The sequence below is a fragment of the Salvelinus fontinalis genome, chromosome 3, assembly GCF_029448725.1.
Source record: "Salvelinus fontinalis isolate EN_2023a chromosome 3, ASM2944872v1, whole genome shotgun sequence".
NCBI lineage: Eukaryota > Metazoa > Chordata > Actinopteri > Salmoniformes > Salmonidae > Salvelinus > Salvelinus fontinalis.
The window spans coordinates 74,821,597-74,838,773 of NC_074667.1; the positions used below are offsets into that span (position 1 = coordinate 74,821,597).

General features: G+C 44.0%; 1 protein-coding gene across 1 annotated transcript; it reads right to left on the minus strand.

Moving 5' to 3' along the window:
• Window positions 1-579: 579 nt before the first annotated feature.
• LOC129851450 (SAM pointed domain-containing Ets transcription factor-like) lies at window positions 580-9,423 on the minus strand. The gene is made up of 5 exons (XM_055918001.1): window positions 8,967-9,423; window positions 6,945-7,142; window positions 5,138-5,185; window positions 4,794-4,928; window positions 580-4,596 (listed from the first exon to the last, which is right to left on the minus strand). Exons 1-5 carry the CDS (start codon window positions 9,418-9,420, stop codon window positions 4,418-4,420), a joined length of 1,014 nt encoding a protein of 337 aa, XP_055773976.1. The 5' UTR covers window positions 9,421-9,423; the 3' UTR covers window positions 580-4,417.
• Window positions 9,424-17,177: the final 7,754 nt, after the last annotated feature.

Sequence of the window (17,177 nt, forward strand, 5' to 3'; positions counted from 1 at the left end):
TTTGCACATCTGGATCAAAATTACTGTTAAATTAATATCATCACACCTTTTGAATTCCTTTGCCCACGGGAAAAATATATTTCGCCCCCCAGTCCTTTTTACACAACTTCATCTAAAATTGTTGAAAGAGTTTTCTGTAAACAATAGATATTATATTCCTTCTCTTTTAGCCAGGTAAATACTGATCGACTTTTCTTATTATCTGCTAAGCCATTACAACTATAACTGGCTGTACTTATTTCATCACTTACCATAATGAGACAAGTTTCAATTCTATTTATCAAAATATGTTTGTAAACGTAACATTAAAAAGTTATATGATGATTGAGTGACTATATAGCTGTACCATGATATTTGTATTGATACTAAGTAAACCTCCAATTGGTCCCCACTATTCCACCCGCTAAAAGCCCTCCTCATCCCGAGTTGGGTTGTCATCCCAATGCCCGGCAGACCACCCCTGACCCCCCCGGATCCCATAGCACTGGAGAGACCGGGACCCATCCTTCGAAAATAGCACAGTGCCACCCACAGAACAGAAACAGACAAACCGCCAAATGCATTTCCATCGCCCTCACCTCGATTTTCATTATATACAGCCATTTAAAAAACATATAATAATAAAATATATATACAGTTAAAGTCGGAAGTTTACATACGCCTTAGCCAAATACATTTCAACAAAGTTTTTCACAATTCCTGACAATTAATCCTAGTAAAAACTCCCTGTCTTAGTTCAGTTAGGATCACCACTTTATCTAAGAATGTGAAATGTTAGAATAATAGCAGAGAATCTTTTATTTCTTTCATCACATTCCCAGTGGGTCAGAAGTTTACATACACTCAATTTGTATTTGGTAGCATTGCCTAATTTTTTAAAACTTGGGTCAAACATTTTGGGTAGCCTTCCACAAGCTTCCCACAATAAGTTGGGTGAATTTTGGCCCATTCCTCCTGACAGAGCTGGTGTAACTGAGTCAGTTTTCTAGGCCTCCTTGCTTGCACATGCTTTTTCAGTTCTGCCCACACATTTTCATTAGGATCTAGGTCAGGGCTTTGATGTCCACTCCAATACCTTGACTTTGTTGTCCTTAAGCCATTTTGCCACACCTTTGGAAGTATGCTTGGGGTCATTGTCCATTTGGAAGACCCATTTGCGACCAAGATTTAACTTCCTGACTGATGTCTTGAGATGTTTCTTCAATATAGCCAAATAAATTTCCTTCCTCATGATGTATTTTGTGAAGTGCACCAGTCCCTCCTGCAGCAAAGCACCCCCACAACATGATGCTGCCACCCCTGTGCTTGGGACGGTTGGGATGGAGTTCTTCGGCTTGCAAGCCTCCCTCTTTTTCCTTCAAACATAACAATGGTCATTATTGCCAAACAGTTCTGTTTTTGTTTCATCAGACCAGAGGACATCTCTCCAAAAAGTATGCTCTTTGTCCCCATGTGCAGATGCAAGCAGTGGCTTCTTCCTTGCTGAGCAGCCTTTCAGGTTATGTCGATATAGGACTCATTTTACTGTGGATATAGATACTTTGTACCTGTTTCCTCCAGCATCTTTACAAGGTCATTTGCTGTTGTTCTGGGATTGATTTGCACTTTTCGCACCAAAGTACATTCATCTCTAGGAGACAGAAAGCTTCTCCTTCCTGAGCGGTATGACGGCTGCATGGTCCCATGGTGTTTATACTTGCCTACTATTGTTTGTACAGATTAACGTGGTACCTTCAGGTGTTTGGAAATTGCTCCCAAGGATGAACCAGACTTATGGAGGTCTACAATTTTTTTCTGAGGTCTTGGCTGATTTCTTTTGATTTTCCCATGAAGTCAAGCAAAGAGGCACTGAGTTTGAAGGTAGGCCTTGAAATACATCCACAGGTACACCTCAAATTGACTCAAATGATGTCAATTAGCCTATCAGAATCTTCTAAAGCCATGACATAATTTTCTGGAATTTTCCAAGCTGTGTAAAGGCACTGTCAACTTAGTGTATGCAAACTTCTGACCCACTGGAATTGTGATACAGTGAAATAATCTGTCTGTAAACAATTGTTGGAAAAATTACTTGTCATGCACAAAGTACATGTCCTAACCGACTTGCCAAAACAATAGTTTGTTAACAAGAAAGTTGTGGTGGTTGAAAAACATGTAAACGTCCGACTTCAACTGTATATATATATACACAGTTGAAGTCGGACGTTTACATACACTTAGGTTGGAGTCATTAAAACTTGTTACAATTACCTGGATTTCTGCATAAAGTAGTCGGAAAATTTGATCTGATCTTCATCTTAGTCACAACAATAGATTAACACAGTGTGCTTAAACTAATAACACACACATTATTGTATTTTTCTTGTCTATATTGAATACAGAATAAACAAAATCCCAGTGTAGGTTAGAATAAGTATGTGAACCCCTAGGCTAATGACTTCTCCAAAAGCTAATTGGAGTCAGGAGTCAGCTAACCTGGAGTCCAATCAATGAGACGAGATTGGAGATGTTGGTTAGAGCTGCCTTGCCCTATAAAAAACACTCACAAAATTTGAGTTTGCTATTCACAAGAAGCATTGCCTGATGTGAACCATTCCTCGAACAAATGATATCTCAGAAGACCTAAGATTAAGAATTGTTGACTTGCATTTAGCTGGAAAGGGTTACAAAAGTATCTCTAAAAGCTTTGATGTTCATCTGTCCACAGTAAGACAAAATGTCTATAAATGTAGAAAGTTCAGCACTGTTGCTACTCTCCCTAGGAGTGGCCGTCCTGCAAAGATGACTGCAAGAACACAGTGCAGAATGCTCAATGAGGTTAAGAAGAATCCTAGAGTGTCAGCTAAAGACTTACAGAAATCTCTGGAACATGCTAACATCTCTGTTGACGAGTCTACGTAAAACACAAAACAAGAATGGTGTTCATGGGAAGACACCACGGAAGAAGCCACTTCTGTCCAAAAAAAACATTGCTGCACGTCTGAAGTTTACTAAAGTGCACCTGGATGTTGCACAGCAAAATATTCTGTGGACAGATTAAACTAAAGTTTGGAAGGAACACACAACACTGTGGAGAAAAAAAGGCACAGCACAACAACATCTAGGTCTCATCCCAGCTGTAAAGTATGGTGGAGGGAGCATCATGGTTTGGGGCTGCGTTGCAGCTTCAGGGCTTGGACAGCTTGCTATCATCGATGGAAAAATGAATTCCCAAGTTTATCAAGACATTTTGCAGGAGGATGTAATGCTATCTGTCCGCCAATTGAAGCTCAACAGAAGCTGGGTGATGCAACAGGACAACGACCCAAAGCACAGAAGTAAATCAACAACAGAAGAAAATACACCTTCTGGAGTGGCCCAGTCAGAGTCCTGACCTCATCCCGATTTAAAATGCTGTGGCATGACCTCGAACGGTTCACACCAGATATCTTAAGAATATTGTTGAACTGAAACAGTATTGTTAAGAGGAATGGTCCAAAATTCCTCCTGACAGCTGTGCAGGTCTGATCGGCAACTACAGAAAATGTTTGGTTGAGGTTATTGTTGCCAAAGGAGGTTCAACCAGTTATTAAATGCAAGGGTTCACATACTTTTTACACCCTACACTGTGAATGTGTACATGTTGTGTTCAATAAAGACATGAAAACGTATACTTGTTTGTGTTATTAGTTTAAGCAGACTGTGTTTGTCTAATTTTATGACCAATTTATTCAGAAATCCATGTAATTCCAAAGGGTTCACATACTTTTTCTTGCCACTGTGGGTTAATGGAGCGTGCATATAGGAGAGGGTCGAATGACTGTGGTGGCTGTTTGAGTTTATTGTCAGGGAGTTGTTGATGCACTCCCATTCAGGTTCAGTGAACTGCTCTAATTCTCTATTGTAAATGCCTTTCGGGAGAATTCCGAAGTGTGCCATGTGATTTAATAAAAAAAGAGGGAGCTGTTTGCTCCTCTGGATAACTGCCAGAACTGAACGCTACTGAAGCAAAACTCCTAAATACATTCCCAGACTAAGGACGGGGACCAGATCTGATAAATTAACAAACAACAAACTGTTCTTCATTCTACAGTGTTGTTTTAAGATACTGATTATTGGTTAAATGACACAATAGGAAAACAAGGACAGGCAGATCATGCAAAATAAAAAGGCAGTTCAGATGGCAGGGGTGGGGGGGCAGTCCAGAGAAAGATCACTTAAAATGTTTGTCTCAAATTTCTTCTCTGCGTTAAAAAAATAAAATCTTAATTTGCCAGCTTTGGCAGCTGACACTTCAGTACTGGCAAAGGGTATGTGTACTGACAGGGGTTGGCCAGTGCTTGTGTTGTACCCCTTTTCAGCTCAGTTGTGTAATGTTCAAGACAAAGGTGTGATCGTGTGGCCCTTTCTTTGTAGGCCTTTGTCCTCCTCCTTCCCCTTATACTGGGTGGACAAACTGGTAGACCAGTCTCTGGGAGACGTCAGGCTTGCGGATGATGCCCTTCTTGTAGTACTGCCGTATGGAGCGGCTCAGCTTGTCATAGTTCATCGCTGGACGGTTCTTCCTCCGTCCCCAGAGTCTCGCCACATGAGCAGAGTCCTCGATTTTGAAAATACCTGGCAGACAGCAGAGTGGGATTAGATATGGAATACATTGTCACTCAATTCCATTGTCATTTTCCGTCTTTTTGATGAAATTAGAAAATGATAATAAAAATTAGAAGAGAGAAGAGGATGGATTATTGCAGAGTTGAAAATAGTTCTGAACTTATCCCATCCCAGTTTTTGGCGGTCACACAGCCTGCCTGGCTCACCTTTCTCCTTGTTGAGCCAGCGGATGCAGCGTCCGTAGTTGTGGGGCTTGAGGAGCAGCTCTCTGAGGAACTGCCACAGGTGGATGGGCTGGCCTGAGCACGACGAGTCTGCCTCCAACCACAGCTCTTCTCCGCCTGCACAGAGGGGGGAGGGATGAGCACGCACAGACACATATTTGCTAACAAGACTGCACTTTACATGACCCTCTGCTCTTCTACCTAGGAGCTATGAACACAACTGTGACTACTCCTTCCCAAGGGCCAACAACACTCTGGTCCTGGAGAAATGAGATTCATGTCACTTTCTGTCCTAACAAAGCTACTAGAGAAGAGGCTAAACCTACCTGTGATTTTGCTGTCTCCAACTGAACACCTCTCTTTCATCCAGGCAGCTGCGGGGAGAGAAAGAAGGGGATATAAAAATAGAGAGATTAATTGTTGTATTGTTTGAACAGAATAATACAAGCTTCGCTGTAGAAAACAGTAGTACAGTATGTGCAGACTGTCTACGCTAGTCATACAGCTACAGTATTATAACACAGCTGGCTGTCTACGCTAGTCATACAGCTACAGTATTATAACACAGCTGACTGTCTACGCTAGTCTTACAGCTACAGTATTATAACACAGCTGACTGTCTACGCTAGTCATACAGCTACAGTATTATAACACAGCTGACTGTCTACGCTAGTCATACAGCTACAGTATTATAACACAGCTAGCTGTCTACTCTAGTCATACAGCTACAGTATTATAACACAGCTGACTGTCTACGCTAGTCTTACAGCTACAGTATTATAACACAGCTGACTGTCTACGCTAGTCATACAGCTACAGTATTATAACACAGCTGACTGTCTACGCCAGTCTTACAGCTACAGTATTATAACACAGCTGACTGTCTACGCTAGTCTTACAGCTACAGTATTATAACACAGCTGACTGTCTACGCTAGTCATACAGCTACAGTATTATAACACAGCTGACTGTCTACACCAGTGATACAGGTACAGTATTATAACACAGCTGACTGTCTACACCAGTGATACAGCTACACTGAGGAAAAATATAAACGCAACATGGAACAATGTCAAAGATTTTACTGAGTTACAGTTCATGTAAGGAAATAGGTAAATCAAAATGAATTCATTAGGCCCTATTCTATGGACTGGGAATACAGATATGCATCTATTGGTCACAGATACCCTTTAAAAAATAGGGGTGTGGATCAGAAAACCACACCATTTGCATTATGCAGTGCTACACATCTCCTTCGCATAGAGTTGATAAGGCTGTTGATTGTGGCCTGTGGAATGTTGTCCCACTCCTCTTCAATGGCTGTGCGAAGTGGCTGGATATTGACGTAAATTAGAACACGCTGTCGTACACGTCGATTCAGAGCATCCAAACGTGCTCAATGTGTGACATGTCTGGTGGGTATGCAGGCCGTGGAAGAACTGGAACATTTTCAGCTTCCAGGAATTGCGTACAGATCCTTGCGACATGGGGCTGTGCATTATCATGTTGAAACATGAGATGATGGGGGTGGATGAAAGGCATGACAAATGGCCTCAGGATCTCGTAACAGTATCTCTGTGCATTCAAATTAACATTGATACAATGGGCAGCCATATGCCATACCATAACCCCACCACCACCATGAGGCACTCTATTTGCAATGTTGACAGCAAACTGCTTTCCTACACAACACCATACACAACGTCTGCAATCTGCCTGGTACAGTTCAAAACGGGATTCATCCGTGAGGAGCACAGTTCTCCAGCGTGCAAGCGGCCATCGAAGGTGAGAATTTTCCCATTGAAGTCGGTTGCAACGCTGCACTGCAGTCAGGTCAAGACCCTGGTGAGGACGACGAGTACAATACGACGACGAGTACAATACGAGTAATGATCATGCTGTTGAATCAGCTTCTTGATATGCCACACCGGTCAGGTTGATGGGTTATCTTGGCAAAGAAAAAATGCTCACTAACATGGATGTAAACACATTTGTGCACAATGCTTTTTGGTATAGATTATTTCAGCTCATGAAATATGGGACCAACACTTTACATGTTGCGTTTGCATTTGTGTCCAGTGTATTATAGCATACCTGACTGTCCACACCAGTCATACAGTTATTATAACACACCTGACTTCCAGATGTCCAGGTGGGCGTGCAGAGTGTCTCCACACTGAGGGACCCTCTGCCTGAAGTCCTCTTCACTCATGGCACACAGGTCTTTCCCAGTCTGCTCCTGGAAGGTCTTTCCAGCCTGAGGCAGTCTGTACAGATGCTCTGTCCACAGCAACCACTTCTGAACGTTCCCCGAGTTCCACTCCATGGGGTCTGGGGATAACAGATAAAAAAATAAAAAATAAACGTTTTTTTTGGTTAGTCCCCTATACATCTATAGAAACTATTAGCTAGCAGTACTATTAACTAGCAGTAACATTTACGATAACTGTCAACTGCATGTCTGTTGACCTTCAATAGGGAAGGATCTTTTCAGGGTAAAAAAAAACGTGTGTGTGTGTGTGTGTGTGTGTGTGTGTGTGTGTGTGTGTGTGTGTGTGTGTGTGTGTGTGTGTGTGTGTGTGTGTGTGTGTGTGTGTGTGTGTGTGTGTGTGTGTGTGTGTGTGTGTGTGTGTGTGTGTGTGTGTGTGAGATCAAAGATCAAGTAACACTGTAGTATAGGGATCACACACACATCTGGCGTCTCTACTGTGTTCATGGTTGTTTTGGTAACCCTCTTTAACTGCCCTGAATAGATCCCTCCCTATATGTATCTATGTATGTATGCAGACATATAGAGACACAAATGCTGTCAGTCAGAGGCCTATCACTGTCTTCATCTCAAGCTGTTTATTTGACTAGTATTTTCTCTGTGAGGTTCACTCTGGGTAAACTCTAATCACAGGCATGAGCTGGGGAGAATGGTGGTTTGCATAAGGTACGGTACTGTTCTGTTGTGTACTCTACAATCGTTTTCATCAGTTGAAACGCACCATGACACCACATTTTTGATACAACAGCAGCAGCAGCAGGACGAGGTGCTCTGAGATGTCAGGGTGTGACTGACTGAAGACATCTTACAGTACTCATACAGTACTGTCTTCCTTCAACCTGCTGTTTGCTTTGCCAGTTGAACAGACCTAACCCAAGTACTGTGTACACGGCTGTTGGCAGGCGAGCAACAACGTCATTCCCATTAAGTCCTGTTGGGTATTTGTTAAACGCATGCAAAGGTTGGGATTATACAGATCCTGGAGCAGACAAACATGACTTGCGTCAGAGAGATATCATTCTTCATCGAGCTGTCATCCAGCCATTACCATCTAGCAGCAGTATCTTTTGTCTCAGGGAGACGTGTCTGCTCTGAATCAATATATCAATACCTCTGTCAATACCTGGACAGAAATGCATGAATACGCTAGAATGATCGGCCATGGTGTTCTTAATGCTATTAGATAATAAGCAGAATCTACCGCACACCCACAGCTGGTTAGTGAAGGTGCTGCAGGCAAAAGGCAAAACTGGAGAAACTGGAAAAAGTCTCTGCACACTTCCAGTCAGATGCACATTCTATGCTATTTTGTTTGTTTTTTCGCTTTGTTTGTAAATTATTTTGTACATAATGTTGCAGCTACTGTCTCTTATGCCTTGTTATTGTTATTTTCTTGTGTTACATTTCATGTAATAATTTTTTAAACTTTAGTTTATTTAGTAAATATTTTCTTAACTCTATTTCTTGAACTGCATTGTTCGTTAAGGGCTTGTAAGTAAGCAGTTCACGGTAAGGTCTACACTACACCTGTTGTATTTGGCGCATGTGACAAATAAAATTTGATTCGATTTTTCATTTGATTTCTTTAATTATGCCTGAGCTTTCAGTCAGTCGACCTTCTTTTAATGCTCTTGAAAAGGAGACAGGATCATGCAGCGATGGCAGCCATAGAATAACAGTTAGGAGAAAGTGCATGGAATATTTTTTCTAGCCCACATCAAATATGAAATGCACAGAATGCTGATGTAACAACCATCAATTAATTGTACATTGAACATGGAATGAGTATCCACCACAGTACACAGCTTCAAACAGAAATATCCATAAACTCTAATAATAATAATTCTAGAATGAGAGTGGCAGCTTACTACAGTACCAGTACCTACCTGGGGTGATGTTGAGCAGCTTGCAGGCCGTCTCGATGTCCTTCAGAACCTCTCCGACCACCATGCTCTGGACTTGTTCCAGGGAGCGCTCCTCCTCCTGGCCCTCTAGCCCCGGGGAGAGCCCCAGGGCCTGGCTGTCGATGACAGGGCACTGCTCTGGCTCCTCCCCGTGTGCCATCCTGGGTACAGGGACAGGCATGGCGCAGGCCAGACCCGGGAAGGCCTCGGACACCTTCACCAGCCAGGCGGAGTCCTCGGTAAAGAGCATGTCGAAGCAGGACAGGTAGAGGCCTGGAAAGCCGCAATGCTCCAGAGCCTCCATGCAGGGCTTGGTGTTCTCCATCTCCCAGGCAGCCCCGGCCCTGTGTCCCATGTTGCTCTCGGGCAGACCTAGGCGGGGCGGTAACAATGGGCTGCTGCCCTCTGATGATAGACTCTCCCCCGGACTCAACATGGCTGCTGCCTCCTGGAATGGAAATGTAGTTTACAATAGTCATGAAGATTTACAGGTCAAAGGTCAAAGTAGTACATCAGTATTTTCTATTTGATATGTTTATATACTGTAGGTGTGGAGATACAATGCATTGGCCACATTCATCAAGTTTAGATGATGAAATAATGAAAAACAACAGTTTGTCATCAAATGGTGTTTGATCCTGCAACACCATTTCAGCTGAGTGCTATGCGGATAATTCTCGGACACTTTCACATAGCCTACTTGTTGACCCAATGTAAACAAGTGTTTCTTTATTGAAGTGGGAATGAGCAATAGCACGCACTAGCTCTCTTATTTCATATTCAAATCAGTTCAATGTCGGACAGGAAAACGTAAAAGACTCTTTCACTGAAAACTCTGTAAAGAAGATGTTGCCAGTGACCTAAACGAGCTTCCTGATAGCCAAATTGTAATAACGTTTTGGAATTATTTAAATTATTGACATTCCAAAACAGAGTATTATGAACATATCATTTTATGCTGTAGGTGTTATTCCTGCAGTAAATCAAAATCACAATACCTTCAAAAAACTATCCGTGCCCAAAGCTCCGGCTGCTAAACATGCAACAGTTTCAAAACTGTTAGAAATCCATCAAAGGGACTGCGGGTGTTAGTCCTCCAGGGGACTGCGGGTGTTAGTCCTCCAGGGGACTGCGGGTGTTAGTCCTCCAGGGGACTGCGGGTGTTAGTCCTCCAGGGGACTGCGGGTGTGAGTCCTCCAGGGGACTGCGGGTGTTAGTCCTCCAGGGGACTGCGGGTGTGAGTCCTCCAGGGGACTGCGGGTGTGAGTCCTCCAGGGGACTGCGGGTGTGAGTCCTCCAGGGGACTGCGGGTGTGAGTCCTCCAGGGGACTGCGGGTGTTAGTCCTCCAGGGGACTGCGGGTGTTAGTCCTCCAGGGGACTGCGGGTGTGAGTCCTCCAGGGGACTGCGGGTGTTAGTCCTCCAGGGGACTGCGGGTGTTAGTCCTCCAGGGGACTGCGGGTGTTAGTCCTCCAGGGGACTGCGGGTGTTAGTCCTCCAGGGGACTGCGGGTGTTAGTCCTCCAGGGGACTGCGGGTGTTAGTCCTCCAGGGGACTGCGGGTGTTAGTCCTCCAGGGGACTGCGGGTGTTAGTCCTCCAGGGGACTGCGGGTGTTAGTCCTCCAGGGGACTGCGGGTGTTAGTCCTCCAGGGGACTGCGGGTGTTAGTCCTCCAGGGGACTGCGGGTGTTAGTCCTCCAGGGGACTGCGGGTGTTAGTCCTCCAGGGGACTGCGGGTGTTAGTCCTCCAGGGGACTGCGGGTGTGAGTCCTCCAGGGGATTGTTGGTGTGAGTCCTTCAGGGGATTGTTGGTGTTAGTCCTCCAGGGGACTGCGGGTGTGAGTCCTCCAGGGGACTGCGGGTGTGAGTCCTCCAGGGGATTGTTGGTGTTAGTCCTCCAGGGGACTGCGGGTGTGAGTCCTCCAGGGGATTGTTGGTGTGAGTCCTTCAGGGGATTGTGGGTGTGAGTCCTCCAGGGGATTGTGGGTGTGAGTCCTCCAGGGGATTGTTGGTGTGAGTCCTTCAGGGGATTGTGGGTGTGAGTCCTCCAGGGGATTGTGGGTGTGAGTCCTCCAGGGGATTGTTGGTGTGAGTCCTTCAGGGGATTGCGGGTGTGAGTCCTCCAGGGGATTGTTGGTGTGAGTCCTTCAGGGGATTGTGGTTGTGAGTCCTCCAGGGGATTGTGGTTGTGAGTCCACCAGGGGATTGTGGTTGTGAGTCCTCCAGGGGATTGTGGTTGTGAGTCCTTCAGGGGACTGCGGGTGTGAGTCCTCCAGGGGATTGTGGTTGTGAGTCCTCCAGGGGATTGTGGTTGTGAGTCCTCCAGGGGATTGTGGTTGTGAGTCCTCCAGGGGATTGTGGGTGTGAGTCCTTCAGGGGATTGTGGTTGTGAGTTCTCCAGGGGATTGTGGTTGTGAGTCCTCCAGGGGATTGTGGTTGTGAGTCCTCCAGGGGATTGTGGGTGTGAGTCCTCCAGGGGACTGCGGGTGTGAGTCCTCCAGGGGATTGTGGGTGTGTGTCCTCCAGGGGATTGTGGGTGTGAGTCCTCCAGATGGACTGCGGTGCCGGGTGTGACTCCAGAGCACACAGACCAGAGCAGAAACTGAGGTGAGAGAGTGTTTGCTGGGGCTCTTTAAGTGTGTCTGGAGCCAAGTGAAGAAATGACTGGTGAAATGACCCTGAAGATATTCACGGCACAGTGCACAGCACCAGCAGGACAGGCATGGTGCAAAACGGATTTGACTGAGTCTCTTACTTGTGGGTCATTGGCCTAGAATGGGTTGTGACTTTGGGGTAGGGGACTTGTATTGAGGCCTAAAGCGGTATGACTGCCTGCCTTTGCCTTTCAAGGTGCCATTCCCGCAGTCCTTTGACTCCACTGTCAGCTGGAGTTTTTAATGAAAGAAAGATGATGTGGAGGAGAAGACAACTCAAATATGGCGTGACGATGGGCTGGTGTTGTTGTCTGCTCAGGAAAAGTTTCAGAAGAATTTGGAGGAATTTGTATTTCTTGTGTCAATTCACTCTGTTTACGTACATGTTGGTTTCAGTAGTTTGCCCTACCTCATGTAAAATGTCCCAGAGGTATTTCTCAACACGTGACCTGAACAGGAAAAATGCCCCCTTGCCTTTAGAACATTTTCTTCACAGGTGCATTTCTACTGGTGCTAAAGTTCCATCCTAAGTCAACATCAGAGGATGCCAGTGTAATCACAGGATGACCTCACTTATGGTTAAGTGTACCTGGCTACCTGCTGCCACAGGTTGTAGAAGGGAAGGATCATAGGTGTCATACAGACAGGGTTATCAGTAGTTGTGCTATGTTAAAAGATGCCTGCTCTCACATAGCACATGCTCAAAGAGTGACATGCTTTGTTTGTCCAAAGAGACTGTTAGCCAAGGTATTAATAAAACAGCTATAACACTACCGTGCCACACCCAGCAACAGCCACCGAAGCCATCAATAAGGAAAATTGATTTAAGTTTATCCATTTTTCCACTTGTTATATTGTTGTTTATCAAAGAAACGAAGAAACTGTTGTCATAGAATATTCCCTGGGGTGGGAAAAAGGCTTATTTAGCATTACTCAAATGATCCTTGCAGGAATACACTTGACAGACCTACAACAGCTCTGTATCAGTCTCAGGGCTGTAATCACCCTAAAGGAAATTAAGTTATCCTCCCCAAAATAGTTCTACTCTCTCTTCTCTCTCTCTCTATTTCTCTATTCTCTGTGTCTCCAACCCCCAGTCTACCCCCTCCCCCATTCCTCCTTTTATCTCCCAATGTCCCGCTAAGGGTCTAGGGATAACCCACTGTGTTTTCCCTTCATCAGGAGTCAGATTAAAAAGCGCCAGGCAGTGTACCGGCCAGCCTGCTGTGTGTCCACTCTCCTCTGTAGCAGCTTGCGCTAAGCCCATTAGTCTGGCAAATGTAGCCATGTTAGCTTTTTCCAAAAGGAGAGGGGACGGGAGAAAGAGGCGCAAACATGCTCCCCAGGGGAAGGATTAAGGGCCTGCCTGATCTCTAAATGAGTTTGGTCAAGATGGTGATATTCATTTCAGAAGAATTAGGCTCTGCTCCATTTGCTGGCCAGGTCAGACACACAGTCAGAGGGACTATAGATGTGAAGGCAGCCATCCTCCCTGGTAACCATCCAGAATAGGCCTTAGACACACAGTCAGAGGGACTATAGCCGTGAAGGCAGCCATCCTCCCTGGTAACCATCCAGGGCAGGCCTTAGACACACAGTCAGAGGGACTATAGCCGTGAAGGCAGCCATCCTCCCTGGTAACCATCCAGGGCAGGCCTTAGACACACAGTCAGAGGGACTATAGCCGTGAAGGCAGCCATCCTCCCTGGTAACTAAATTCATTCCTCTTTCTTTTCTTTCTTGGCTTACTCTGCATCTCAGCTTGATGTTCAGCTAGAGTCTCTGTGGTTCCTAACCAGCTTTACTATGACAGGTCCTCTATGGAGACATGTAGTATGTAGGATGGGTGGTCAGGTTAAGAAAACTTATTGTTTTGGGTTCTATCCCTATGAGAAGCTCATTAAGGCAAAACTTTCTTTAATATAAATAATATGTTTAACATTAAGTACTGTATATCCAAAGGTTTTTCCATTTCAATATTAGGATGCTAGTGACTAGTGACTTCCTCAGGAACAGGAGTCAAATACCCTGACTGCTTGGTCTTTTACAAGACTGTTGAATCTGGTTTAAAATGACTCTTTGAGACAAAAGTTGTCATAAGTACTAGATATAGGGAAATGCAACAGTCACCACATTTCCCTTGTTAAGTCCTCTCCCTGTGCTCCTCCAAAGGGCTCCCTTGTTTGATTTTGGGGTTAAAGAAGTATATATAGTCAGGCATGTTTGCTGTGTGTGTAAATGTGTACGGTTTAAAGAGAGATCTGGAGCCTCAGGGATTCGTTGTCATTGTTTCTCATGGGAAACTTGGAACCAACGAATGAAAGAACAGTTCCGAGACGAAAGAAAATAAAAGATAATGATTGCGCTCTACGGCAGGCTCCTACCCCAACAAGAGAATGCTGGGAAGCGACATATACCCAGCAAAGTCTGCTGTTCCCAGGAAATAGTCTTTGCTGAGAGAAATATAACCGAATACAGCCATTTGACTCTCCTTACCTCCTTGTCATAATGTTTTTATTTAACCTTTATTTAACCAGGAACTCCAATTGAGGTCAGAGGAAATCTTTAACACCAGGTGTTTTATATGAGGTCTATTCAAAAAGTAAAGACCCAAGAAGCTTGTGTCAATAATGAAGAGATATTGAAAACACATAAAAAAAATGACAATGTGTGCAGAGAAAAGTACAATGAATGGGACTCATTTTAAATATTTGTGGTGAGAGTTCACAATAGATCATTGTGTCATTATTTAGATCAGTCATTCAGTAACAATTGAAATCTTTATAACAATGACACAAACATGTTCTGTCCCCTAGCTCTCTTCTCAACTGAGGGCATACACCTCACACTATTAAACTTCAAACGGGGAAGTCTTGGAATGAGTAAAATATCTGCATACTTCTGGCCCTTCTTTGGATACTGTGTTAACTAACCTCCAGACGGGCTTCAATGCCATATAACTCTCCTTCCGTGGACTCCAACTGCTCTTAGATGCAAGTAAAACGAAATTCATGCTATTCAACCAATCGCTACCAGCACCTGCCCGCCCGTCCACCATCACTACTCTGGACGGTTCTGACTTAGAATATGTGGACAACTACAAATACCTAGGTGTCTGGTTAGACTGTAAACTCTCCTTCCAGACTCACATTAAGCATCTCCAATCCAAAATTAAATCTACATTCGGCTTCCTATTTTGCAACAAAGCATCTTTCACTCATGCTGGCAAGCATACCTTCATAAAACTGACCATCCTACCGATCCTCGACTTCGGTGATGTCATCTATAAATTAGTCTCCAACACTCTACTCAACAAATTGGATGCAGTCTATCACAATGCCAACCGTTTTGTCACCAAAGACCCATATACTACCCACCACTGCGACCTGTACGCTCTCGTTGGCTGGCCCTCACTTCATACTCGTAGCCAAACCCACTGGCTCCAGGTCATCTACAAGACACTGCTAGGTAAAGCCCCGCCTTATCTCAGCTCACTGGTCACCATAGCAGCACCCACCCATAGCACGCGCTCCAGCAGGTATATCTCACTGGTCACCCCCAAAGCCAATTCTTCCTTTGGCAGCCTTTCCTTCCAGTTCTCTGCTGCCAATGACTGGAAGGAACTGCAAAAATCACTGAATCTGGAGACTCATATCTCCCTCACTAGCTTTAAGCACCAGCTGTCAGAGCAGCTCACAGATCACTGCACCCATCTGTAAATAGCCCATCCAACTACCTCATCCCCATACTGTATTTATTTATTTATCTTGCTCCTTTGCACCCCAGTATCTCTACTTGCACATTCATCTTCTACACAACAACCATTCCAGTGTTTAATTGCTATATTGTAATTACTTCTCCACCATGGCCTATTTACTGCCTTTACCTCCCTTATCCTACCTCATTTGCAAATCAAATCAAATCAAAGTTTATTTGTCACTTGCACCGAATACAACAGTGAAATGCTTACTTACAGGCTCTAGCCAATAGTGCAAAAATGTATTAGGTGAACAATAGGTAGGTAAAGAAATAAAACAACAGTAAAAAGACAGGCTATATACAGTAGCGAGGCTATAAAAGTAGCGAGGCTACATACAGACACCGGTTAGTCAGGCTGATTGAGGTAGTATGTACATGTAGATATGGTTAAAGTGACTATGCATATATGATGAACAGAGAGTAGCAGTAGCGTAAAAGAGGGGTTGACGGGTGGTGGGTGGTACACAATGCAGATAGCCCGGTTAGCCAATGTGTGGGAGCACTGGTTGGTCGGCCCAATTGAGGTAGTATGTACATGAATGTATAGTTAAAGTGACTATGCATATATGATAAACAGAGAGTAGCATCGTAAAAAGAGGGGTTGGGGGGACAAACAATGCAAATAGTCCGGGTAGCCATTTGATTACCTGCACACACTGTATATAGACTTTTTCTTGTATTATTGACTGTATATTTGTTTATTCCATGTGTAACTCTGTGTTGTTGTATGTGTGCTTTGCTTTATCTTGGCCAGGTCGCAGTTGTAAATGAGAATTTGTAATTGTTCTCAACTAGCCTACCTGGTCAAATAAGGGTGAAGAAAAATAGAAAATTAAAAATAATATAATCAGTCTAGACATTTTTTTGTGGACATAAATATTTTGGGGATGACCAATAACACAGAAACAAACTGTAATTGCAGTATCACGCCCTGGCCTTAGTATTATTTGTTTTCTTTATTATTTTAGTTAGGTCAGGGTGTGACATGGGGTATGTGTATGTTTGGGGGTATTTATATGGTAGAGGTGGTGTTGGTGGTAGTGTATGGGTTTGTGTTGAGTGTATGTATCTAGCTGTGTCTATGGGTGTGTAGTTTTCTAGGAAAGTCTATGGTTGCCTGAATGGGTTCTCAATTAGAGACAGCTGGTTTCGGTTGTCTCTAATTGGGAACCATATTTAAGGCTGCCATAGGCTTTAGCTGTTTGTGGGTCATTGTATATGTATATGTTGACGTAAGTAGTTTGTGTGTGCACTTGCGTTTAAAGTTTCACGATCGTTTGTTGTTTTTGTTAGTGTGGTTTAAGTGTTTCGTGTTCATCTTCGTCGTTATAAATTAAAGAAGATGTATTCATATCATGTTGTGCCTTGGTCCTCTCATTCATGTCAACACGATCGTGACATGCAGAAAACAGTGAAAGCTGAAAAAAACTTCTTGACTCACTGTCTAATTAATTTGAATCAACCATGATGACTGTATCACCCAGGAGCATTCACATATACTGTATATTTGCATGTGAAGCATGAGAAAGCATGTCCCTGGGACACATCTCCTGGACATATTTCCTATTGACTTTCCAAGGAAGTCTCTTGAGTTATTCCCCTCTTTCTTTATGGACACCTGGAAAGACCAGTACCTCTAATATATTAATTGTGACATATCCCTACTGCAGGTGACTGCATGTTATGGAAGCCCAGTATCCCCTTACCATTTCCAGGGTAACAATGCCCTCTGGTATAAATCAATCAATGAACAATAGTGGTTGAATCTACATGACTGGATC